The sequence below is a fragment of the Erinaceus europaeus genome, chromosome 3, assembly GCF_950295315.1.
Source record: "Erinaceus europaeus chromosome 3, mEriEur2.1, whole genome shotgun sequence".
NCBI classification, from domain to species: domain Eukaryota; kingdom Metazoa; phylum Chordata; class Mammalia; order Eulipotyphla; family Erinaceidae; genus Erinaceus; species Erinaceus europaeus.
The window spans coordinates 19,424,791-19,449,578 of record NC_080164.1 but is presented as its reverse complement, the minus strand read 5'-3'; the positions used below and the strand labels follow the sequence as shown (position 1 = coordinate 19,449,578).

Here is a 24,788-nt window from a genome sequence, read left to right as displayed (position 1 = left end):
CTGATAAAAAGTCCCTCAGAGATCATGTTTTTACATATTCACAGGTGGGAAAAATAAAGCCACCTCCCCAGCCCTCCTGGAATGGACCATCCATCTGCATGTTCTTTATAGAGTGCTGAATAAATACTGGCTCATTCTGTTTACAAAACCAACGGGGAAAAGTGCTGATAATTTGAAAAGGCTTTTGTAGCACTCCAAAATACTTATTCATATATGTCTTTAAAAAAATCTTGAATCAGATTTATTATTTTAATGGGAAACAGATACCCTAACACTGCCAAAGTGGACAATGAAAAGGAAAACATTAAATTATTGAATTATAAAAATATCTTTTAAAAAACTAGACAAGGACATCATTACTATCGAAGACAAAAAAAAACATTCTTTGATGCATTAGTAATCTAAATAAGTCTCTTCAAAAGCAGCTATAACTGATTATTTAAAGTTGTATGCAATGAATAGTTCTTGCAAACCTGTACATTAGCAATTCTTTAGGTTTTTTATCACCTTATTTTCTGTGTGCGGTTTTCTTTAAATACTTCACATGATAAATTAAAAGTGGCTGTTCTGCGGAAGGACTTGAAAACATTCAATCTGATTCAAATCAGATTACCACAGTGGACAGGCAAAAGCTAAGGAAACTGGTGATTTATTTTTTTTTTAAATCAATTTGTCTTCCAGTTTTTAGCCATCCCCATTATATGAAAATGTGCCAGATTAAAATATGGTCTTCACTGGATTTAAATTTATGAAAGATGTCAGCCTGAGCTAACTCCTTCACACAGTCTAGTCGCCCAGCCTCCTGTGGGAGAAGTCTCTTCACTCGGATCAATTCTTGGTATAACCAACCACACTCAGCTATTATAAAAATAAACATGTGAACGCTCACGTCAGTACACTGCAGAAAACGCTATTTACTGTGTAAAGTTTATTAACATTTGAATGAAACCCTCTTATTTACACAGTTATGTCTGGGTGCTCAGGACAGCAGGTGGCACAGAGCCACTGGTAGAAATCTGGAAACGAGCGACAGTCATTGGCATCCTGTCAGAGAAAAACCCTTCCCAGGACTAAGGTTAGCCAGAGTTTATACAGTTCCATCGGCTACTGTCTTCATTCTTCTTCACTCTCATTTTCAGGATCTAAATCAGAATCTCCATTTAATTCTTTTTCACTTGTCACCTCTCTGTCCTCACCATTTTCTTCAGCACATTCTTCCTCTTCATCAAGATCCTCATCTTTTTCACTTTCTTTTTCATCATCTTCATCCCAATCATCCTAACAGAAACATTAAACAAGGAGAGGACTCAGCAAGGACTCCCTCTTCAAGTGTAAGGATGTAAAGGCATATGATGTCATGGCAAACAAATGGCTCAGTTACTCACATCAGAATCGTGCTCGTCTATTTCATCATCAGACTCCTCTTCAGAAGATTCTACAAGGGGAGGAAAAACAGCTTTACTTTAGCCAAAGCAGATGGCATAGTCCTAAAACATGCATATATACTTTAGAAAGATTATATTCAAGGCATGCAGAGTGCACATCACACCATGCCTGGGCACTGAGTCCAATCCCTGGCAGCACATGGAAAGCACCATCACGGGGGACTTCATCAATGGCAGGACACTGGTGTTTCCCTCCTCCCCTCTCAGGACACAGAATGGAAAAGTAGTTAACAGCCAGGAAGATTGCTCTGTATGACCAAGCGTGCAGTGCTGGACTTGTTCCCCAGTGCCGGGCGGGCTGGGCGGGGCGCACGCAGGCGGGCGGGCGGGCGAGCGAGGGGTTTGGGGGTATAGCGAGGTGGCTCACTCTTACTTGGCCATATTTTGTGTTTTGTCAGTACCTGCCCGTTATCAGAGAACATGTGGCCCAAGCATGATTCTGCTGGCACTGACACTTTCCCACTATGTGGGAACAGACCTGCGTGACTGTGAAAGCCAACATTGCTGCGCTAGCCCAGCTCACCTTCCTCATATACCAGTTTGGCCTTTTGCGAGGGAGAAGTTGTTTCCTTTGTTTTCTCTGATGCTGTAACCTGAAAGAAAGAGTGTATTCACCTTCAGTACAAGGCCAAAATAAAATGTGGGCCAAGTCAGGAGCAGGTGACAAATCACCTGACACAAGAAGAAAGCTATTTCATGAGGCTCAAAACCTCTAAGGTGATTGAATTTCTGTGTGTCAAAATGAAAACCACATACACATCCTGTAACTTGTTCCTGGTGCCATCACCATCCTGACTGTATTCACCAGCAGCGAAGAAGGGCTGCAGGCATCTATCTCTCACCCTATCTCCCCATCCCTCCGAATTTCTGTCTCTATCCCATAAACAAGTATTGTAAAGGATCTTTTTAAAAAATATTTATTTATTCCCTTTTTTTGCCTTTGTTTTTATTGTTGTTATTGTTGTCGTTGTCGGCTAGGACAGAGAGAAATGGAGAGATGGGGAGACAGAAGGGAGGAGCGAAAGATAAGACACTTGCAGACCTGCTTCACCGCTTGTGAAGCAACTCCCCTGCAGATGGGGAGCCGGGGGCTCGAACCGGGATCCTTCCACTGGTCCTTGCGCTTTGCGCCACATGCACTTAACCAGCTGCGCTACCGCCAAACTCCCTTAAAAGATCTTTTAAAATTAAGAGCTGAGATTCATTCAATAGAAACTCAAACAGGTACAACAAAGTTTGGTCACTATCGAACAGATGGCATTTCCAAGTCAAAGACTAAATCCTTCCTGACTGCCTTTTTTATTTAAAGCCAAAACAGGGAGCTTTTAATGCTCGCATAAATGATTCGTATTCCTCTCTTCACTCCTATTACGTCCCAAAGTGAACACAAACATTTTGATTTACTTACCTGTGTGATTAGAAGGATAAGCTTTCCGTGAAGATGGGACAGCTTCTGGAAAGTCTTAACTCTACTTTCCATTAACTGGTATAGTGTACCCAACTGGGGTACGAGGTCAGGCAGCTGCAGGAGAAAGGGATCACTTTACATAAAGTGCATACAGTAACATGACAGAGAGTAAGCATGCCAATCACATCAGATACACCCGAGCATTCGACCACTGGACAGACACCAGCACCCAGTGAATGCTTGAGGCAGAGCCTAGAAACATCTCAAATGCCCACAGAGAGCTTTCTTCAGCGGCAGAGCAGCAGCAATGTTCTTCTAAGTGATACAAGATCAGAAGAACAAAGGGCACGGTAGGGCTCGCGTGGTCGACGTTTAACAAGTGCCCCTAGCACACAGCTCTTCTGAAGCTCATTCTCAACACTGCCTCGCTCGTGAACAAAGTCCCAGTAAGTGCGGGAAGAGCATCCTTCCAGACTCAGGAAAAGGAGCCCCGCTATTTACCCTGCTGCGTACTCTGCTGATCCCATCTCCCTCTCCTTCAACTAGAGCACTGCTGGGCTGGTGCGAGGAACTGAACCTGGTTTCAGAGCTCGAACATTAAAGCCTCTTTGCATAAACATGGTGCTATCTCGAGGCGGAGTGTAATCACTTCCCTCAAATATTTTTTAAAATAATAGTAAGCTTTACACAGTGAACAGACACACAACAGGAGGCAACAAAAGTGTAACATGATCACATTTCAATTACCATCATCTCCCTCACTGCCTCACACAGACTGTCAGCTGCTGATGGTGGGAGTCACAGTGCCTTGTGCATTGCTGAAGCCCCTCTGCTTACCACAGTCCTGGCTGAGAGAAGGTCGGGAGGAGAAATGAAGGGAAGGCAGGAGGAAAAGCACTTTTCTAAAGGTGGCTGTGGGCTGTGGCATCCCCCTCTACGGGTCCTTTGGTTTGCTGTCTCAGCCAGAAGGCCGCACCACTACTAGCAGCTACGTGAGGAGCGGGTGCCAGGGGGCTCAATGCATCCGTCACAGGGCCTACTCAGGACCTTGTCAGTTCCAAGGAAATGGGGCCACAAAATGGCAGCTGTGCTGTTTACTGGCCAGAGCCCCCAGAACTGAGGCTGGTGGTGACCTGCCTACGTTTGTCACCGTCCTGCTCAGCCACTATCAGCTCCCAAGAGGGAAAAGCCAGTCAGTTATCTGCTGTTTGTCTCTTCCTCCATTCGAACAATTTGGCAGCAATCACCACAGACCTTCCAAGAATAGCCTGGTGACCTCAAAACAAGTCACCGGGTACTCTTCCCTAATTCAAACTACCAAAGACAGACGGGCAAGGGATAGTGACAGGGTGTGCGGCCAGGACAAACTGTCAAGAAAAGACTATTGTTCCAGAGCAGTAACCAATTCTGTTCACTACCCACTACAAACTTAGAAGAAAACCTATTAAAAGTTGACAGATTACCAAATAGAAGGGAGAAAAGTAAGCTGTACAGTTATCTCTAGACTGAAATGTAACTAGTTCAATGGTGTGGCAAAAAACACAGCTCATACTGTAACACAATTATTTTCCTGGGCCTTTCATGTTGGGGGTACTAGGTCCAATCCCCAACACCACCATAAGCCAGATTTATGGGGTTTTTTTTTAAAAGCACGGCAACGGTAAAAATAAATGAGAGATTTTACACTCCTGGGTGATGGCCCAGGTTTCAGCCCGAGACCCCACCTGCACTACAAAGCTTCAAGAAAGCTGGAGCTGTGCTGCAGGTGCCCCCCTCCTCCCTCTAAAATCTAAAAGGGGAAGGTGAGCAGGAAACTTCTGGGAATGGTGGAGTCATACAGGCATCCAAACCCAGTTCACAAAGAGGTTAAATGCTTCTTCCCTCCCATCTGCATAATCAAGAGTTAGTAACAACCCCAGCAAAATATTTGCCAGGCATAAAATAGTTCACAAGTTACTTTATCCTCAGGGCCACCTGTCAGTCTACACACAAACTTTGGAAACTGCTACATTCTCATTTTTTTTTAATTGGATAGACAGAGAAAATGAGAAAGAGGAGATAAAAAGATGCCTGCTGTTCATACCCTCTGCCCATTTTTGAATGGGGCATTTGCTTTTCTGTTGCTAAGTTTGCTGAACTCTTTTACAGCCAACAATATTTATGCCCCTTTCCTGTATCAGGGGGCTACTCTCTCCCTGATCCAGCTTTCTGGTCCTTTTCCAGCCATGGCATCATCTCCCCAGATAATAACTTGGATCCACTGGCATATCAGATTTCAGGCTCAGGGGAAGAAAAAAAAAAAAAAAAAACTAGTATAGCCACAGGCCCTTTGGAATATAACTAAAATATGCCTACTAGCTATCTACAGAATGGAGGACAACCCCCCCCTCCCCCAGCTCTTCATCTGCACTGTTCCAGCCTGTAGGTCCATGATTGTTAAACAATTTGTTTGGCTTTGTATGTTAACTGTCTTTTCTGCCAGCAGGTTCCAGATGCCAGCATGATACCGACCAGACTTCCCTGGACAGACAACCCCACCAGTGTGTCCTGGAGCTCCACTTCCCCAAAGCCCCTCCCTACTAGGGAAAGAAAGAGACATACTGGGAGTATGAATCCACCTGTCAATATCCATGTTCAGTGGGGAAGCAATTACAGAAGCCAGACCTTCCACCTTCTGCATCCCACAATGACCTTGGGTACACACTCCCAGAGAAATAAAGAATAGGAAAGCTATCAAGGGAGAGGATGGGATACGGAGAGCTAGTGGTGGGAATTGTGTGGAGTTGTAGCCCTCTTTTCCTATGGTTTTGTCAGTGTTTCCTTTTTATAAATAAAAAATAAAATAAACAAACAAAAAAGATACCTGCAGCACTGCTTCACCACTCATGAAGCTTTCTCCCCAGCAGGTGAGGGCCAGAGGATTGAACCCAGGTCCCTGAGCATTGTGACACACATGCTCTAACAGTTGTGCCACCATCCAAACAGCCCCCAAACTGCTATATTTAAGGGGGACAGAAAAAACTGCCATATTTAAGGGGGACAGAAAAAATTCTCAAACACACAATTTCACCAAACAGTCTGTGTTTATAGAAAACATCTAAAGATTCACGTGCAACTTTTCTCCTTTCTGCATTTCTCAAACTTCTCGCTAGATTACAGGTTACTTTTAAAATCAAGGGAAAGGTCGATTTATAAAAGTTGGCTATGGACATTATGCCATTGTACCTGGAGAAACCAAAATCTCTACAAGGAGTTGATGGTGAAGGACAGATGAAGGGAGGATAGTTTTGTCAAGCCAGCAGTCCGTAATCTTTACCAAAGCTGAGCTAAGCAGCACCAGGTGCTGGAAAGACTTACTGTAGACAGGTAGGAGGCGTGGACCGTTAATACACACTTTAGCCATTGAATCATCAAAACAGCACTAAAAAAGAGAGAGAAAGTCAAGTCAACTGATGTCCATGAATGTAAAACTAAGCACAACTGTTAGAAAATCAGAAACCAGTTAACAGTATTTATACAACTTTCCCATATTTGGAAGCTACGCTCTTCCCTGATCCAACTTCCTAACCTTTCTTCCAGCCATGACATCATCTCCCCAGACAATAACTTGGATCCACCTGCATATCAGGTGTCAGGCTCAGGCAAAAACTAATAAATTCATGGGCCCTTTGAAATATACCTAAAATAGACTTACTAGCTATTTCCAAAACGCAGATTCCAAATATTCATCTGCAATATTCTAGCCTTTGGGTTCATGATTAGTCAACAATGAATATGGCTTTACATGTTAACTCTTTTTCAGCCACCAAGTTCCAGATGCTAACATGATGCCATGCTAAAATAAACAAACATTGGTGGGCAGACAACCCCACCAATGTGGAGTTCCACTTCCCCAAAGCCCTGCCTCACTAGGGAAAGAGAGAGGCAGGCTGGGAGTATGGATCGACCTGTCAATGCCCATGTTCAATGGGGAAGCAATTATAGAAGCCAGACCTTCCACCTTCTGCACCCCATAATGACCCTGAGTATGACCCTGTGTCCATACTCCTAGAGGGATAAAGAATAGGAAAGCTATCAGGGGAGGGGATGGGATACAGAGCTCTGGTGATGGGAATTGTACTCCTCTTATCCTATGGTTTGGCAGTGTTTCCTTTTTATAAATAAAAATTTTTTAAAAGGGAGTCGGGAGATAGCGCAGCGGGTTAAGCGCAGGTGGTACAAAGCACAAGGATCTCAGTTCAAGGCCCCAGCTCCCCACCTGCAGGGGAGTCGCTTCACAGGCGGTGAAGCAGGTCTGCAGGTGTCTATCTTCCTCTCTCCCCCCGTCCTCCCCTCCTCTCTCCATTTGTCTGTCTTAACAATGATGACATCAATAACAACAATAAGTAACTACAAAAATAAAAAACAAGGAGAAAGGGGGGAAATAAATAAGTGAATCTATAGACACAATAAATTTACCAGAGGAACAAAATGAAAAAAAAAATTTTTTTTTAATCATAAACATGGTCGACAAAGTAAGGATCTATAAACTGGGCTGTGTGAAAATGACAATAATTAAAATCACTGCAGACCTGAGGATCTTTCCCCCTTCGTGACCATCTGAGGTCTGTGTGATCTAATTTCCTCTTAGGGAAGACAAGGGCAAAGAATAGACTGGAAACAGGACAAAACTCACTCCCTCTCCCACAATCCTAAAATAAAATTCATGTTTTACCTTTTCATTGAACTGATCTCAACTGACTACATTTTATGCTCATGGTATCTGAGCAAATTGCCTATTAACAAAGAAATAGCAAGCAGACCCTACTCCCTGGTCAGTGTTCCTTTCTGGAGAGGGTACTATTCTCTCCAATAAACTTTTCCTATCCTCAAGAGAGAAAAGAGAAAAAAAAAAAAGTGTTATGGGAGGTGGCGCAGTGCATAAAGCATTAGACTCTCAAGCATGAGGTCCTGAGTTCAATCCCCAGCAGCACATGTACCAGAGTAAGGTCTGGCTCTTTCTCTCTCCTATCTTTCTCATAAATAAAATCTTAAAAGAGAGAGACATACAGAGACACAGAAAGAGACAGAAAGAGAGAGAAGAACAGAAAAGGGGAGGGGAGAAGAAAAGGAAAAGGGGGGCCAGGCAGTAGCGTAGAGGGTTAAGTGCATGTGGCACAAAGCACAAGGACCGGTGTAAGGATTCCGGTTCGAGCCCCCGGCTCCCCACCAGCAGAGGAGTTGCTTTAGAAGCGGTGAAGCAGGTCTGCAGGTGTCTCTTTCTCTCCCCCTCCTCTCCATCTTTCTGTCCTATCCAACAACAATGACAGCAGTAACAACAGCAACAAAAATGATGAACAAGGGCAACAAAAAAGGAGGAAGAAGAAGAAGGGGGAGGGGACAGTGAGGGGAGGGGGAGGGGACAGTGAGGGGAGGGGGAGGGGACAGTGAGGGGAGGGGGAGGAGAGGGGGAGGAGGAGGAGGGGGAGTGGGGAGGAGGAGGAGAAGAAGAGGGGGTGGAAGAAGCTGGCAAGATCTCCAGGCCAACATTAAAAGCCACACAACAAGTGTGTGTCTACTTGGTGGGTTTCTGAGCTTTCCTGTGTGAACTCCAAAGACCAATGAAAGGAGTGGGGGTGTTTGGTGGCTCACTTTGTGACAATGGACAAAGACCTGGGGTTCAAATGCCCAGTTCCCACAAGCAAGAAGAAAGCTTGGCAAGCAGGTGAGGTAGTGCTGCAGGTGTTTGTCTCTCTCCACTATCTCCCCTTCCTCTCAAATTTCCTGCCTCTATCCAATACATAAACTAAAATGAGAAAAATTAAACCTTGTAGGCACTGACCATACCATATAGGTTTATATGGCTACGGATCTACACAGCATCAACTTACTATTTAAATGGACCATAGAGTTGTTTAAAAAAAAAGACCCACAAAACAGTTTTATGAAGCATTTCTTTGTACATTAGCAACTACAAGAGGTTGGGGGGAAGTCTATGAAAGGTAATTTGACGTTTTCTTTTCTTTTCAGAGCACTGCTCAGCTCTGGCTTGTGGTCATGACAGTGACTGGACCTGGGGGGGGCTTTGGAGCCTCAGGCATGAAAGTTTTCTGCATCAGCACTATGCTATCTGCCCACCAGAAAGGCAGCTTTTTTTAATAGAACTTTTTTTTTTTAATCTTTTTTATCAGATAGAGACAGCCCAAGGGAAGGGGGAGAGAAAAAGGGAGACAGAGACACACCTGCAGCACTGCTTCACCACTCACAAAGCTTTCCCCCTGCAGGTGGGGATGGAGGGGCTCAAACCCGGGTCCGTGAACATTGTAACATGTGTGCTTAACCAGGTACACCACCCAGACCCAAAAGGCAGCTTTAAATATCATGATAGATTAAACCATTAAGTTAGACTTATTAAATGACCTAATAATAAAGTCAAAAAACCTACATGTTTCCTAAAATAAAGGAGAAAAAAATGTCAGGTTCTAAAAAGTCTTTAAAGGGGAGGAGGGGGAGGGGTGGTGGTGCACCTGGTTGAGCGCACATGTTACAGTGCTCAAGGACCCAGGTTCGAGCCCCTGGCCCCCACTTGCAGGGGGAAAGCTCTGTGAGTGGTCAAGCAGTATTGCAGGTATCTGTCCCTCCCCTCTCAATTTCTGGCTGTCTCTATCCAATAAATAAATAAAGTTTCGGAGTCGGGTGGTAGCACAGTGGGCGGCTAAGTGCACGTGGCACAAAGCACAAGGGCCAGCATAAGGATCCTGGTTCAAGACCCCCAGCTCCCCACCTGCAGGGGAGTCACTTCACAGGCGGTGAAGCAGGTCTGCAGGTATCTTTCTCTTCGTCTTCCCCTCCTCTCTCCATTTCTCTCTGTCCTATTTAACAACGACGATATCAACAAAAATAATAACTACAACAACAATAAAAAACAAGGGCAATTAAAAGGGAAAAAGAAATATTAAATAGTTTATAAAAATTAAATTAAAAGAATCATTCAGGCATGAGTAGATAGCATAACCGTTATGGCAAAGAGACTCTCATGCCTGAGACTCCAAAGTCCCAGGTTCAATCCTCTGCACCACCATAAGCCACAGCTGAACAGTATGGGGGCAGGGGGGAGAGAAATCATTCAACTTATGAGAGTAATGTTAGCCATCAAGTATCACTACTACTAACTACTTGCTATGTGATTTCACATTATCATTCCCTGGTGTGTTTAATAAGCTTCTTTTTTAAAAAAAATGTATTTATTCATGAGAAAGATAGGAGAGAGAAGAACCAGACATCACTCTGGTACATGTGCTGCCAGGGATTGAACTCAGGACCTCATGGTTGAGAATCCAATGCTTTACCCACTGTGCCATTCTCCCGGACCACTTAATACGCAATTCTAATATAGTTAGAAAGGCAAAGTAATGTAAGTAAACACCATACCTATTGGGATGTCCTTGTAACCTCTTGGTGAGCTATGAGGTAGAAAAACGGTGTTAGTGACAGCAACCTGCTCAACTTTCACATTCACACCACAGCAACAGTGACAACAGTATGCACTGACCCTAACTGATTCTGAAATGTTCTAACTCCTAAATATGTACCCAAAATAACACTCTAGGAGTATGTTCCAAAAAGACTAATTCGCCTGCAGAAGACACAGGCTCGAATTCAGATGAGTGTCTAAACAGCCAAATCCAGACAAAAAAGGATTTTAGTGTTTGCCAGTATGTGATGCTCCCTGATGGGTCTAGGATCTCTTGCATAATCTGAGAAAACAAGCCTGACTTTATACTATTTTATTTATTTTTAGTTTTTTACTTATTTACCAGAGCACTGCTCAGCTCTGGTCTGTGGTGGTGTGCAAGGATCCGAGCCACCCCTGGAGGGAGAGCACTTCACAAGCAGTGAAGCAGGGCTGCACGGGTCTCTGCCTCTCTCATTTCCTCTCCCCTCTCGGTCTTTCTGTCTCCATCCAAAAGATTCCTGCCTAATCATCTCTCTTCTACCCTCTGATGTTTTGCTTCTGTACACACTGAAATCTCTTTCTCTAAATACTAGGCTTTGTAGTTGTGGTGTCAGGGCTCAATTACCTCTTGCAACAATGGAATGACTGCATGCAGGGGCATCCTCAGCACAGTCTTCTTTATTAGGTTCATGTTCCTAGTTTGAAGTACTTTCTGTAAGAAAATAATATTCAGGAGCTAAAGTCACAACGGGATAAATTTCAGATGGAAATTTTAAAGACCAAACTAATTAATTAGCAACTGAATTCTAGTTCTAACAGGCTCAGTAGTGCGGTCTCCAGTGACTATCACTAACTGTTCCTGTGACTGCCAGGTAAACAATGTACTTCTCATCTGATGAGAGCCAGGTGGGTTCTTTCCAGATCCTGCCTGTTGGAATTAACATTGCTCTATCCATTCATACCCGAGTCCTGTGCCAGCCTACGTTCACTGTTCTCTTCAGCACAACAGGATCACACTGGCTGGGTCTGTGCTGAGTGGGTGCTTAAACATGCACATTGCAGCTATTCCACATTCTCACCAGCAGGGAGCAGTAAAAATCTTTGATCAGTGCTGGCTATGGAGTGTTATCATGTGATTTTAAATTGCATTTGGTATGATGAAAAACAGTTACCTGTGCATGGGCATGATGTCATTCAAATAATTTTTTGTGATTTTTTTCAAACTGTTACCATTTGCTGGGTTCATTACCATATTTGGGATATATAAACGCTCTGTCTAGCATATGAGTTACAAATACTTTTTCCCAGAGTGCAGTTAGTCTTTTCCATTCTCTTGAAAGTATCGTTTCAAAGGAGGAATTTCCATAAATTCTAAATAACCAAACACTCCATGTTTTTCTGGCCTATCAAGAAGCCTTTACTCAAATTCACATATACTTCTCCCCTACGGCTTGTGTTTACACTGTTTGTTGTGCCGACTTTTGTATCAGGTATGAGAACCATTCATCTCGATACAGACTCTGAGTTGGTTCATCAGCAGCTACTGGAAAACACTTTGTCTCACTGACTCACCTCAACGCCTTAAATTAAAACCAACTGCTGGCTTCTGTTTCTGGGTACTGGACAGCTAACCTGTTGTGCTTTTGTCTTTTTCCTACTAAAAAGCCTTTCTTTTTAAAAAATTTTATTTATTTTATTTTTTTGAGAGAGATGCAGAGAGACACAGAGAAACACAGAGCACTGCTCAGCTCTGGTTTATGGTGGTGCGGGAGGATCAAACCTGGGATTTAGCAGCCTTAGGCATAAGAATCTGTTTACATAACCATTATGCTGTCTCCCCTGCCCCTAAAAAGCCTTTCCAATTTGCTTTATCTTATAGTGGTTGGTTATTTCATGTCTTTAATTTCTGAAAGGTGAACAGCAAATTCCTTCACAATCTATATGCTTTCAGAAACTTTCCATTTGTTCAACAACTCTGTCACTTCTTAAGTGTTCTTGCCAGAAGAATCTAGTCTGGCTACTAGCACACACATTACCACACATACATAAAGACCAGACTCAAGACCCTGGTCCCCACCTGCAGGCAGGCGTCTGCTGAAGCAGTGCTGCAGGTGTCTATATACTCTCTCAATTTCTGTCTCTATCTGAAATATAGACAGACTGTACATGTATGTATGTATATACCTATACATACTGTAAAAAGATTCTTCTAATCTGAATCTTTTCAAGCTCTTAGATCTACTATCATTGTACAAGAAATGTAATAAAAAAGGAACATGTTATACAACACAATAAAACAGGTTTTTAGCAAAATCCAGAATGTGGGAACCACTATAGGGAAAATAGCCAAGTTCCACAAAAGTTAATCTTGAAAAAGAGAAAGAAGAAACAGAGACCAAATACAATGGGGGACTCCATTTTCAAGGATACAAACATAAAAAAAAACTTAAGTCTGTGAGAAATATGGAGACATTTGATGATTTTCAAGGAATTACTGTTTACTATGTGATCATGGATTGTGGCTATCTTTCTGTAATAAAAAAGTGTTGTGATTAGAGCTGAATCAAAATATACTTATGACTGAAATGTTTCAAGCAGGGGCTGGGAGACAGCATAATGGTTATACAAACTGTCATGCCTGAGGCTCTGAGGTCCCAGGTTCAATTCCCAGGCCCACCATGAGCCAGAGCTGAGCGGTGCTGGGGTCTTCTATCTTTCTCTGTCTCACTTTCTCTTTCAATAAAATAAAATGTATTGGAAAGGAAGGAAGGAAGGAAGGAAGGAAAGTTCCAAGCAGCCCAAGATGGGGCTAAGGAAAGCACTGGAGTCTCTCAAACAGCAGGCCCCAAGTTTGATCCTCTCCCGCCCCACCACATGGACCAGAGTAAAGCTCTGGTTCTTCAAGTTTCAAAGGGTGGCCAAAGCGGTGGGACAGCAGGTTATGTTACATCTTCAAAATACCATCACTTGTTTCATTTTCCACCAACCCCATCCTATTTTTCGAGGCCATGCTAAACTCAAAGCCGGCCCCTCCCAAACACATGGAGGAACTGTTTGGAAGTGTTTAGGTTTCAGCACTCTCTCATTTAGTCAAATCACCTCAGAAACAAGCAAAAAGAAAAAAATAGGCAGTATTTACAGACTATATAGTAACATCACACCTACACTAACTGGCATATGTGTCAAGAAATAAAAGAACGGCAAGTGTTTTTTGCTTTAATCTGACCAGTGTCCAAGTCCAAATTTTATGCATTTTCTCTATGAATCATATTAAGGAACTTTACAGTCACCAACGTACAGAGAAATTATAAGTGACTCCCTAAACATACCAGCTCTAGCACTCTCCCCACTTAACACTTCATGCCAGAACCCCCAGCCCTCTTCAATTGTTCAACCAAATCTCCTACCCATTGCCAAGGTGCCACCTCACTGCCCCCTCTCACGGCCAGGGGGAAATAAGTTTCTGGAATCCAGAGTAAAAACTCAGGAACGCATTTTCCTACAGAAAAAAATATAAATTGTGATCTAGAATGCTGAGTACGGTAATTCAGCTACATTATGTTCACATGAAGCTAAAAACAATTCAGAACAGAATTTCTATGAGAAAATGCATTCCAGGTTCAAAATAGCTCAGTACAATCCCTTTGTAGGTTAGTGACTGCAGAGAGCCCCCAAGGAGCACACCTGCCTAATCTCTCAAACTATGAAATGGACAGCTGCTCCACGGCATGGCTCCTCCTCCTATGACTGTGCTATGTCAACCACTTTCTAAGGAAACTTAACCATCACAATGTAAAAACTGCTGATACTTACATTTAGCATTTCAAAGTCATTACTTTCTAAGCCCTGTGCGAGAAGAACGGGGAAGCTATTTGTCTGTGGAAGATCTTCCTTTCTTTTTTTCGCATCTATATCCAGTGCACCCAGGCGTTCTTCAATGCTAGTCTACAACAAAAACGAGCTGTTAAACCAGGCCAGGAGTGACATTTCAAGAGGAAACGAGCACTACCAATTTCCCACCCACCCCTGAAGAGCCCGACTTCTGCTCTTAACATTCCAGAAGGGGCTTATTATCATAAAGCTAATGTTTACACAACCCGTGTTCCCAGATGCTTGTGAAAAAACAAATAAGCAGCCACAATTCACAAAAAGTAATTCATAAATGAGTGTGCAATGACCCCAGATCGAGCACCTGCTCCCAAACTGTGTGTGTGCATGTGGGTGGGGAAGGGGAGCTTCACAAGTGGTGAAGCAAGTCTGCAGGTGTCTCTCTCTCTCTCTCTCCCCTCTCAATTTCTTTCCTATCAAGTAAAATAGAAAAGGAAAATAAATAAATGGAAAAAGGAAAAAAGTCTGCCAGGATTGGTGAACTCATACTGCTGACACCTAGACCCAGCAATAAAAACCGAGACCCAGGTTTTTATTGATGGCAATTTAAAAAATAATAAAGTTGTGGTCTGTGAAGTGGCGCAGTGATAAAGCTTTGGACTCTCAAGCATGAGGTCCCGAGTTCGATCCCTGGCAGCAAGTGTGTCGGAGTGATGTCTGCTTCTTTCTCTCTCCTATCTTTCTCAGAAATAAACAAAATCTTTTTTTAAAAAATAAATAGAGCACAACAGTAGCATCTCAAGCACAGATGTGCAGCGTCACTGAAGCACCTCCACCTTTATCCGTAACCATCAAACGCCAGAAAGAATTATTAAAATAGTCTGGGAAGTGGCACAGTGGTTAAAGCATTGGTCTCTCAAGCATGAGGTCCTAAGTTCAATCCCTGGCAGCACATGTACTAACCAGAGTGGTGTCTGGTTCTCTCCTATGTGTGTTTTGTTTTTTGTTTGTTTTTACCAGAATACTGCTCAGCTCCAACTTACGGTAGTTTAGTGGATTGAAACTGAGACCTTGGAGCCTTAGTCAAGAGTGTGTCTGTGCATAACCATTATGCTATCTCCTCCACCCTCACTCTCCTTTCTCATAAATAAATAAATAAATGAGTAAAATCTTTAAAAGGAGGGGAGGAAAATTAAAATATCACTGGAAGAGCTATATTCTGGTGCCAGGCGGTAGTGCCCTAAGATAAACGCACATATCAGCGTGCAAGGCCCAAGGTACCACCCACAGGGGAAGCTTCCAAGCAGTGAAGCAGGGCTACACGTGTCTCTCTTTTTCCCCCTCTATCTTCCACTACCCTCTTAATTTGTGTCTCTATTCAATAAATTAACAAGCATGTAAAGAATAAAAACAAATTTAAAGGTTCCCTTGCACCATAGCAAAGGACTCTGGGGGAGGAAGGGGAAGGAAGGGAAGAGCAGACCAAGGGGTCCTGTTGCATGAGGATGCAAAAGAACCCACCTATCCTGGGAGATGATAAACTGTAGCAAGGTGTCAGCGACTGTGCTGTAAACCACCAGCCCCCTAATAAAGTGACTTATGAAAGGAAAAGAAAATGGGGGGAGGGACAGCCGCATTCCCTAGCTTGTAAAATGCCTATTTTCCTCTTTACTGCCAACAGCGTTTTCTATAGTATGCTGTACACACCCATGTTCCCTTGATAAACATTAACAATTCAAGTGTAAACGACGATGTAATTAATTTATTATATACAGCTGACCCTTCGTTAAAGTAAGTCTAAAAACCATACTCTGAAACATATATATATATATATATATAAAACAAAGAAATATAAAAACCATATTCTGCCAGTCCCTTGATAGTTAAATAACAATGTTCTTTGTGACCACCAAAGACAATCTGTCTACGGTATCATGACAGAAAAAACTAAATGTATAAAAGGAAGCAGAAGGGTGCAAACAGGCCATGGTATAGAAAACTGACATGTTGGCTCATAATTTTCTAAGTCAATATTAAAATCAAAAAAAAAGCTGGCCCCTTATTTTAAAACAGATACCATGTAATTGAAGATTAATTTTTACAGACTAAATGTGTTATCCCCTACCCAGTAAAGACAGTCAAAATCAGGCTAAAAAAAAAAGTCTTTCTCTCGTGGTTAAAGTTAGAATCTTACATTTAGACTAGAGTGATAAACATGAAAGAAGACAAGCAGAACACAGACAAGGACAGTCACCAAGCAAGGGTCTCTGAAGTTTGCGATCGTTTGAGAGGTTGTGAGGAGCACCACTGTCAGAAACTAATGGACACTGACTGGCCCAGCCAGGACTGCTCAGACAGCCAAGAGAAGAGGCATCACTGAAACTCAGCAACAAGCGAAACCAAATGAAGTCATCACAGCGAGTCCTGGACAACTCACTTACTTGGGTTTACCCGGCTAACTATTAACAAATAACCAACTGACTTATAAATTCAAAAGAGGTGAAAATCGGGGATTTTAGAACACAGTCTGCTGGGGAAAAGGTAACAATGGCAATCCAGGAATTCCTGTTATTGACTTTGACTCCTTCCAAAACACGGTAATAAGTTAGCATCTCCCGAGTAATGGCAAACTTCAAAAGCAACCACGCTGATCCTCTTACCTCATTCTCTCCCAATTTCCTTTTGCTCTCTCCTTCCTCAGTCTGGGGATGTGCAGGCTTGATGGCTGCGTGATGACCGGGTATCCCAGGCACCAGAACTTTTGCTTCAGAATTTATCACTGGTGTCCTCACCTGTGTTTAAGCAGGGACAACAAAAGTGTAAAGCCAGGAAATCAATTATACCCTAGTCCTTACAACATGCAAAACCCAATGATGATGGGGCAGCTTCTAAGTGGTCTTTCTGGGCCTGGCGGTGGAGCACCTGGTTGAGTGCACATGTTACAATGTGCAAGGACCCCAGGCCCCACCTCCTGGGTGGAAAGATTCACAAGTGTTGAAGCAGTGTTGCAGGTGTCTCTCTGTTGTATGCTTTACATTGGGTAGTTCTCCCCCGCCAAGAGAATTGGATCAGTCCAGTTAGTTTCGTGGGCCCGCTTGACCCCGCCCCTAGGAACCCGGAGAAAGGGTGAGAGAGTTCCAGAGTTCAAGAGTTGGAGAGTTGCAGAGTAAGAGAGAGAGCTTGTGCCGCCGCAAAGAGACAGCAGAGTTCTGTTTGGTGATTAGTTTGGTTTAGTTTATGAATCGTTGTTCCTGAATAAAGAAATACAGCTTCCCTGCCCAGCCGCATGTCTCTCTGGTCGTCTCTGTTACCCGCCCGTGAAGCCAACCCGGCTAGAGCCCACGAATTTTAACAACATCTCTCTGTCTCTCACCCTCTCTGTCCCTCCCTTCCCTCTCGATTTCTGTCTCTATCCAATCAATAAAGATAATTTAAAAAGTGGTCTTTCTATTATAAAATTCAACATAAGCTATTTATTTAGCACCTTTAATGTGGTGATGGAGTATAAACCCAGTAACTTGTCTATGGGCATGGCCAGTTAGATAGCTCCCTGACCTGATTTTTATTTTATTAATTTGAATGGGGGCTGGGGGCAGAGACAGGAAAGGAAGAAAGAGGGCACCAAAGCACAAGGCCGCCATCTATGCAACCCCCCTGGTGCCGTCCTGTGTTCCCAAGTGGCACAGGATTGAAGCCAGAGCCTCAAGTATGGGGAGGCACGTGCTCCACCAACTGACTTATCTCCCAGGTCCTAAAGATAAAGCTTAACTGAATATTGGCAAATGTAGTTTTTAAATGATACATCTTAACCACAGCTAAGTAGTTATCTTTGGCAAGATGGGGATGCAAAACTGGTGGTAGGTGCAGTGGAGAACTTTACCGTGACATCAACTTGTAAACCACTATTAAATGACAAATGAAAATATAAAATATAAATAAATATAAACAAATATAAATAAAATACAAATGAAAATATAAACAAGTTACAAAGTTTGCAATACAGTATCAAAATAAAAATCTGGAGACACTGCTTTTACAATGGTGTGGGTTAAGTGGGAGAGCCATTAATGGCTGTGCAAAAAGACTTTCGTGCCTGAGGCTCCAAACTTACACATAATCATCCCCAAACATCAATCTTTGCCAGAAATGCTCAGACAGCCAAGAGAAAGGTGTCATCTCTGAAGCTCAGCCAGAAGCGAAACCATATGTGGGTGTCATCATAGCAGGTCTTGGCCTCCCCTTTCTCATCAAAATGCCACCAAGCAACTGATGTTTACATGGAGAAGCCACATCAGAGTTACAACACAACACTGCTTCCAAGTAACATTAAATCACAGCCCAATCATCTACAGTTTAACATTTCTGGGCAAATAATACTTGCATAAGTATCAATGCTTTTAAGAGAAAGTATTAACAAATCTGATGTTGATTCGTACATAATTCCTCACTCGGGTAACAATGCAGTCGGAGGAAGGCAGCAAAGAGGGCACACAAAAAGGGCCAGAACATAAATATTCAACAGCAATTCACCCAAATATTTTTTCATGACTTCTAAAATAAAATGCACTCACCTTTGTTATAGCTGTTTCTACTTTTGGGGCCCAGCAGTTTGAAATATCTCTTATTAAACACATATGAGGTTCTTTGGAATTTAAAGCCTGGGAAAACAGTTTTAAAAGGTAAGTAGGATGCTTAGCATAATGTTTATAATGATAAAGAAATCTGATTCGCTTATTATTTCAATGTAGCGTGGGGGGGGCAGTGAGCATAGGGACAATAAGTGCCTACTGCACCCCACCAGTTCTTTCCACTCATGTCTTCTGGGGGCCTCACTAAATAGGATGATATGAATCTAGGCTTAAAAAAGGGCCTAGCGGACACACTTCCTTCATCTTTCTCACCAGAAAGCTCTAAAGATAATGTCTGCATTCAGAATATTAAACACTGTATGACTGTAAGTACTTCCCACTTAGAAAATTCAATGGGGGGAGTCGGGCAGTAGTGCAGTGGGTTAAGCGCATGTGGCACGAAGCGGAAGGATCGGCATAAGGATCCCAGTTTGAGTCCCGTCTCTCCACCTGCAGGGAAGTCGCTTTACAAGCGGTGAAGTGGGTCTGCAGGTATCTATCTTTCTCTCTCCCATCTTTCCCTCCTCTCTCAATTTCTCTGTTATATCCAACACTGACATCAATAACAACAATAATAACTGCAACAATAAAACAAGGGCAACAAAAGGGAAAATAAATAAATATAAAAAAATTTTAAAAGAAAGGAAATTCAATGGGAGACCCAGGGGAGGAGAAAGTAAATTAAATAGGTATTATTGCTAAGGTTTCTTTTTATTAAGACTAATCTCTATGGCAACTGGGGAAAATTCACTCAATACCTATGCTGACCACATGTGCCAACTAAACTCTGGAAATGTGGCCAGTGCAAACTGAGGCGGGCAGTGCCTAGGAAAGGCGTGCCTATGCCTTGCTTAGCTCTGCAGACACAGCAGTTTTAAAAAAACTCACTGACGGTTTGGTTTCACAAAGTGAAACCTGCACCAGACCCAGCACGCCCATCGGCAGCAGCTTCCCTACACTGTGTCCTGCTGCACTGCATCTAACTCCGGTGTGCACGCTAGTTTATAGTCACTAAGGGCTGAATCACATTTTTCATATGGGTTAAGTACAATTACAGTTTTCACAAACTCAAGTAGCTAGTGAAAGACCCTTCAATTAAAGGAAATACAGGTGATTTATTCTCAAACACTCCAGTAAGCAAATCGATGGATCACTTCAAAATCTTTCTTTCCTCGGACATCACAGTTTTACTTCCAAGTAGCGTCCACGTACCACTCGCTCAATGGTAGGCTGAAACCAAGTGCCGTATACGACCAGCAATGACATTTTGTCTGCGCAAAATCCAGCTGCTAGAATCGGGATAGGCTTTGGCGTTGATTTCTTGCCCTTCCCAGGTGCTGTTACCTGGATTGTGCAATTGGAAGTCAAAGGCTTTTTACAGTACCTAGGCATGAAAAATAAAATCAGAAAAGTTGAAAGATCTCAGACAGAAATACATCTCATGAAATGTAGCCTTCCCCTACACCTCCACACTCCCATCAAGGGAGATTAGGATCTCCAGAGCACTGCTGCTGCTCTTAAGACTGCATCAGGGGACAAAATAGTGCAGTAGATTAAGCGCACATGGTGCCAAGCACAGGGACTGGAGTGAAGATCCTGGTTCTAACGCCTCCTTCCCACCCCCCACTCCCCACCTGCATGGGAGTCGCTTCATAGGCGGTGAAGCAGGTCTGCAGGTGTCTTTATCTTTCTCTCCCCGTCTTCCCCTCCTCTCTCCATTTCTCTCTGTCCTATACAACGACAACATTAATAACAACAATAATAACTACAACAACAATGAAAAAGAACAAGGGCAACAAAAGGGAAAATAAATAAAACACAGAAAAAATAAAATGACATGACTTTGCCAACAATCTACTGTTTTAGTTTTGATGGGGCATATATGCTCACTACTGGGCTTGGGTTGTAAGCCATAATTTACTGGCCCTGGTTTTAACTACTGTGTATCCTAGCAGCAGTGCTCCCTCTGAACACCAAGACACTGAGCTAGGCCACAAGCACTGGCCCACGTATAAAGCAGATCAGAGACAGGAGGCAAAAACAGTTACCACTACCACCACCACGGCTGTTTGCAAAGCACCCGTCATAAAGTCATTCTCCTAAACACAATTATGAAGAAATGGTTCATTAACTCCAAAAACTTGGGTCATCACTGGGTATGTGTGTAGTCATACCACTAATTAACAATGATCTTCAAACAAACTTAAAGTTAATGCAAAACACAGAAGTGGAAGTGGAAGAAATAACAAGGAAAATACATTTCTGATTTGAAAAATTTCTTACCCATTCAATATGTGTTCAAAAAGATGAAGCTGACCATCTCTGCAAACAACAGCTAGCTTGACAGGCTGGAAGAGAAAAATGACTGGTCACTCTACTGGGAGATGTACCTTAAATTACTATAGCCAAAAAAAGAGATTAGAACAAAGATGTATTGGAGAATGTCATCAAAATAACCATTGCTGTTGCCGGGCTTATAAAATGAAGTTTAGGCCTAGAAAAAGACATGGAGAGGACGCAGCCTGGACGGGGTATGAGAGAGCTCACAGGACAGACTCCACAGGCCTCTTCAGAGCACCAGCACCAACCCAGCCCATACCTTTCTATAGCACTCACCCCAGGAGTGTGGTGGTGAGTTCAAGCAATCTGGGGTTTAAGCTATTCCTGGTTCTCTCTGCCACACACCCCATCATTCCCAAGTCATTACATTATCAAAGCCCTGAGACTAAAATATTTATGAGAGCCAAATATGTAGCTCAGTAGTGGGGGACATATGTAAGAAAACTCTGGATTCCATTCCTAGCTTCACGACAAAAAGAGGCAAACGGGTCAGGCGGTGGTACACTGGATTAAGTACTATTAAGTACTTACTTAGTACTAAGCACAAGGACCAGCTCAAGGGACCCGGTTCGAGCCCCTGGCTCCCCACCTGCAAGGGAGTTGCGTCATAAGCAGTGAAGCAGGTCTGCAGGTGTCTATCTTTCTCACTCCTTTCTCAATTTCTCTGTCCTAACCAAAAAAAGCAAAAACAATGGCAACCAGGAGCAGTGTATTTGTAGTGCCCGCACCAACTACCCCCTCCCTCCCCACAACAGGAAAGAGGCAAACAGAACACTACGAATGGCAGAGATTCTGTGGGGTCTCTCCCCCTCTCACAATTGGGGGAGGGACACTTACTATTTATGAAAATCAAAAACAAGCCACTTACCTCTTCTCTGTTTTCTGATACAGCCAAGTCGATGTAGACAGGCTCATCTGTAACTGTGAAAGACATCACTGCATTCTTTTCTTTGTTTTCTGACCGGATCTGCCTAGATTAGTAAATCAACAATTGCACATTAAGATAGTTATTAAAAAAGAGGGAATGGTAAGGGGATCACACTCTTAGTCTCAGGAGAGATATTCAGTAGCTTTTTCATCTTCAAAATAAGGTAAAAACTGTGTCTCTATCAAAGATGTAGCTGCTTGGGAGGAAGAAAGCAGGATGCCTTTGTGGAGATGTAAACACAGTAACATTCTCTATTACTTCAGGGCCAATACCACTGTAAGCCGAAGAGTAGCTTCTAAAATCAGACAATGCTAGTACGTCAATGTTTTTTATTCTCTCTCCATTTTTTTTTTTTTTGCCTCCAGGGTTATCACTGGGGCTCAGTGCCTGCACTACAAACCCACGGCTCCTGGAGGCTTTTTCCTTTTGTTGCCCCTGTTGTTTACCGTTGCTGTTATTGTTGTTCCATAGGACAGACAGAAATGGAGAGAAGAGGGAAAGGCCGGGGGGGGGGGGGGGGGGGGAGACGACACAGACACCTGCAGACCTGCTTCAATGCCCATGAAGTGACTCCCACCCCTCGCAGGTGGGGAAGCAGGGCTCAAACCGGGATCCTTGTTCCAGTCCTTGTGCTTCACTCGCTGCACCACAGCCTGGCAAAATGGTTTTTTGTTTTGTTTTTGCCTCTAGGGTTATAGCTGGGGCTCAATGTCTACACTGCAAATCCACTGCTCCTGGGGGCCATTTTCCCCCTTTGTTGCCCTAAATTGTTTTTTTGTTTTGTTTTAATTTATAAAAAAGTAAACACTAACAAAAAACCATAGGATGAGAGGGGTACAACTGCACACAATTCCCACCACCAGAACTCTGTATTCCATCCCCTCCCGATAGTTTTCCTTCATTATGGGGTGCAGAAGGTGGAAGGTCTGGCTTCTGTAATTGCTTCCCTGCTGACCATGCATATTGGTAGGTTGATCCATACTCCCAACCTGTCTCTCTCATTCCCTAAATGTGTTTCTTTTTAACTCACTGTCACTACTCTGTCCTCTGTAGGTCACTTGAATTTTAAAACCAGACTGTCAATTTGTCTTCTTTCTTCCTTAGTGAATGTCAGAGCCTCACTGGTATACAAAACCACCACTAAGACCTTCCTCAGAGCAGTTTTCTCAGATACCACAGCACTGCACCATCATCCACAAGGCTCCCCCAAATACTACCCATGGCTCTTGCACAGGGCATGTAAATGACCTATCTCCTGACCCCTTGGTTTAATATTTTTCTATTTAAAAAAAAAAAAACTGCTAGAATTTTGAGTGACCTTGCACTAAAATACAGATTAGTCAATACTGAGAAAAATACTACAGAAATAGAACCATGGGGAGTCGGGCAGTAGGCCAGCGGGTTAAGCAGACGTGATGTAAAGCATAAGGACTGGCATAAGGATCCCAGTTCAAGCCCCGGTTCCCCACCTGCAGGAGGGTCTCTTAACAGGTGGTGAGGCAGGTCTGCAGGTGTCTGTCTCTCCCCGTCTTCCCATTTCTCTCTGTCCTATCCAAGGATGACATCAATAACAATAACAAAAAAACAAGGGCAACAAAAGGAAATTAATTTTATTTAATTTATAAATTAATTTTAATTATTTATTAGGAAGATAGGTGAAGAAAGATCCAGGCATCACTCTGGTACATGTGCTGCCAGGGATTGAACTCAGGACCTCATGCTTGGAAGTCCAGTGCTTTATTCACTGTGCCACCTCCTGGACCACATAAATAAGTATTTTTTAAAAAGAGAGAGCACCAATTATATTGTGTGAGGCCACAGAAGCTAAAGGTTAAACCCTGGCTGCACTGAGTAGTACTATGGTTCTGTCGTGTGTCCTGCTCTCTCATAATAAACAAACTGGGGGGGGGGGTTTAGAATTGACTTCTGTAGAGTTTGGAACCTGGTGTCTTACAGTGGAGGGTGGTGACATATGCTGACAGCTGTCCTGGGGAGGTAAGAAACTGTACACACTGGCAGAAGTCCAAAGAATTATCATTTTCCCAAGTTAAAAGGGGGGGGGGGCTTCTATGGGATGAAGGCTAGCTCAGCCCCTTAACATACATACATGAAGTCTTGGGCTCAAGCGCTGATATCTCATCAATAACAACAACAAAAATAACCACGACCAACAACAACAACAAAAAGTCAGTTGTCAGGTGTCCGGGACAGGTGGTGGCACATCTGGTTGAGTGCACATGTTACAGTGTGCAAGGACCCAGGTTCAAGCCCCCGGTCTCCACCTGCAGGAGGAAAGCTTCACAAGTGGTGAAGCAGTGCTGCAGGTGCCTCTGTCTCTCTCCTTGTCACCCCTCAGTTTCTGTCTCTATCCAATGAAGATTAAAAAAAAATTTTTTTTCCAAAGTCAGGTGTCAGCTTAATCATTTATATCAAGTACCTAAAACTATGACAAATTCTTTCAAATCCAAAGAAATACATACCAGACATTAATTAACCGGTCATGTACTGCTCCAGATAGGAAGTAAAGACCTGTAATTCCATCAAAGGGCTGGCTCTCATTAGGAGGCCTGAGAGTAGTGAACCTAAGCGATGAAGTTGGTGTCGCATGTCCGGTGAAATGCTAGAAAGAGTTCAATCTCATTTAGGAACAGATGAAAACAAAGTGGTCATAAGAATTAAGAGTCATATGCATCATGAACAAGAACTGACACATACCTGAATTCAGAGCTCTAACGGTAACAGTTAAATTCAATTATGTGTAACTAGTGTATGCTAG

General features: G+C 43.0%; 1 protein-coding gene and 2 non-coding genes across 3 annotated transcripts in view; all 3 read right to left on the bottom strand.

Annotated features, from left to right (window-relative positions):
• Positions 1-913: 913 nt before the first annotated feature.
• WDR43 (WD repeat domain 43) overlaps positions 914-24,788 on the bottom strand; it is a 39,855-nt gene continuing 15,980 nt past the window's right edge. The window contains exons 5-18 of the mRNA XM_060186808.1: positions 24,493-24,632; positions 21,953-22,055; positions 21,028-21,092; positions 19,957-20,128; positions 18,688-18,774; positions 16,777-16,908; positions 14,102-14,233; positions 10,914-11,000; positions 10,264-10,295; positions 6,211-6,274; positions 2,854-2,967; positions 1,969-2,038; positions 1,386-1,435; positions 914-1,278 (exon numbers count right to left, since the gene is read on the bottom strand). Coding sequence (XP_060042791.1) covers positions 1,114-1,278; positions 1,386-1,435; positions 1,969-2,038; positions 2,854-2,967; positions 6,211-6,274; positions 10,264-10,295; positions 10,914-11,000; positions 14,102-14,233; positions 16,777-16,908; positions 18,688-18,774; positions 19,957-20,128; positions 21,028-21,092; positions 21,953-22,055; positions 24,493-24,632 — 1,413 coding nt within the window. The 3' untranslated portion in view covers positions 914-1,113. The remainder of the gene's footprint in view (positions 1,279-1,385; positions 1,436-1,968; positions 2,039-2,853; positions 2,968-6,210; positions 6,275-10,263; positions 10,296-10,913; positions 11,001-14,101; positions 14,234-16,776; positions 16,909-18,687; positions 18,775-19,956; positions 20,129-21,027; positions 21,093-21,952; positions 22,056-24,492; positions 24,633-24,788) is intronic.
• LOC132537937 (small nucleolar RNA SNORD53/SNORD92) lies at positions 16,463-16,537 on the bottom strand. Its single transcript, XR_009549342.1, has one exon. It is a non-coding gene; the product is annotated as a small nucleolar RNA SNORD53/SNORD92 (small nucleolar RNA).
• LOC132537936 (small nucleolar RNA SNORD53/SNORD92) lies at positions 18,263-18,342 on the bottom strand. Its single transcript, XR_009549341.1, has one exon. It is a non-coding gene; the product is annotated as a small nucleolar RNA SNORD53/SNORD92 (small nucleolar RNA).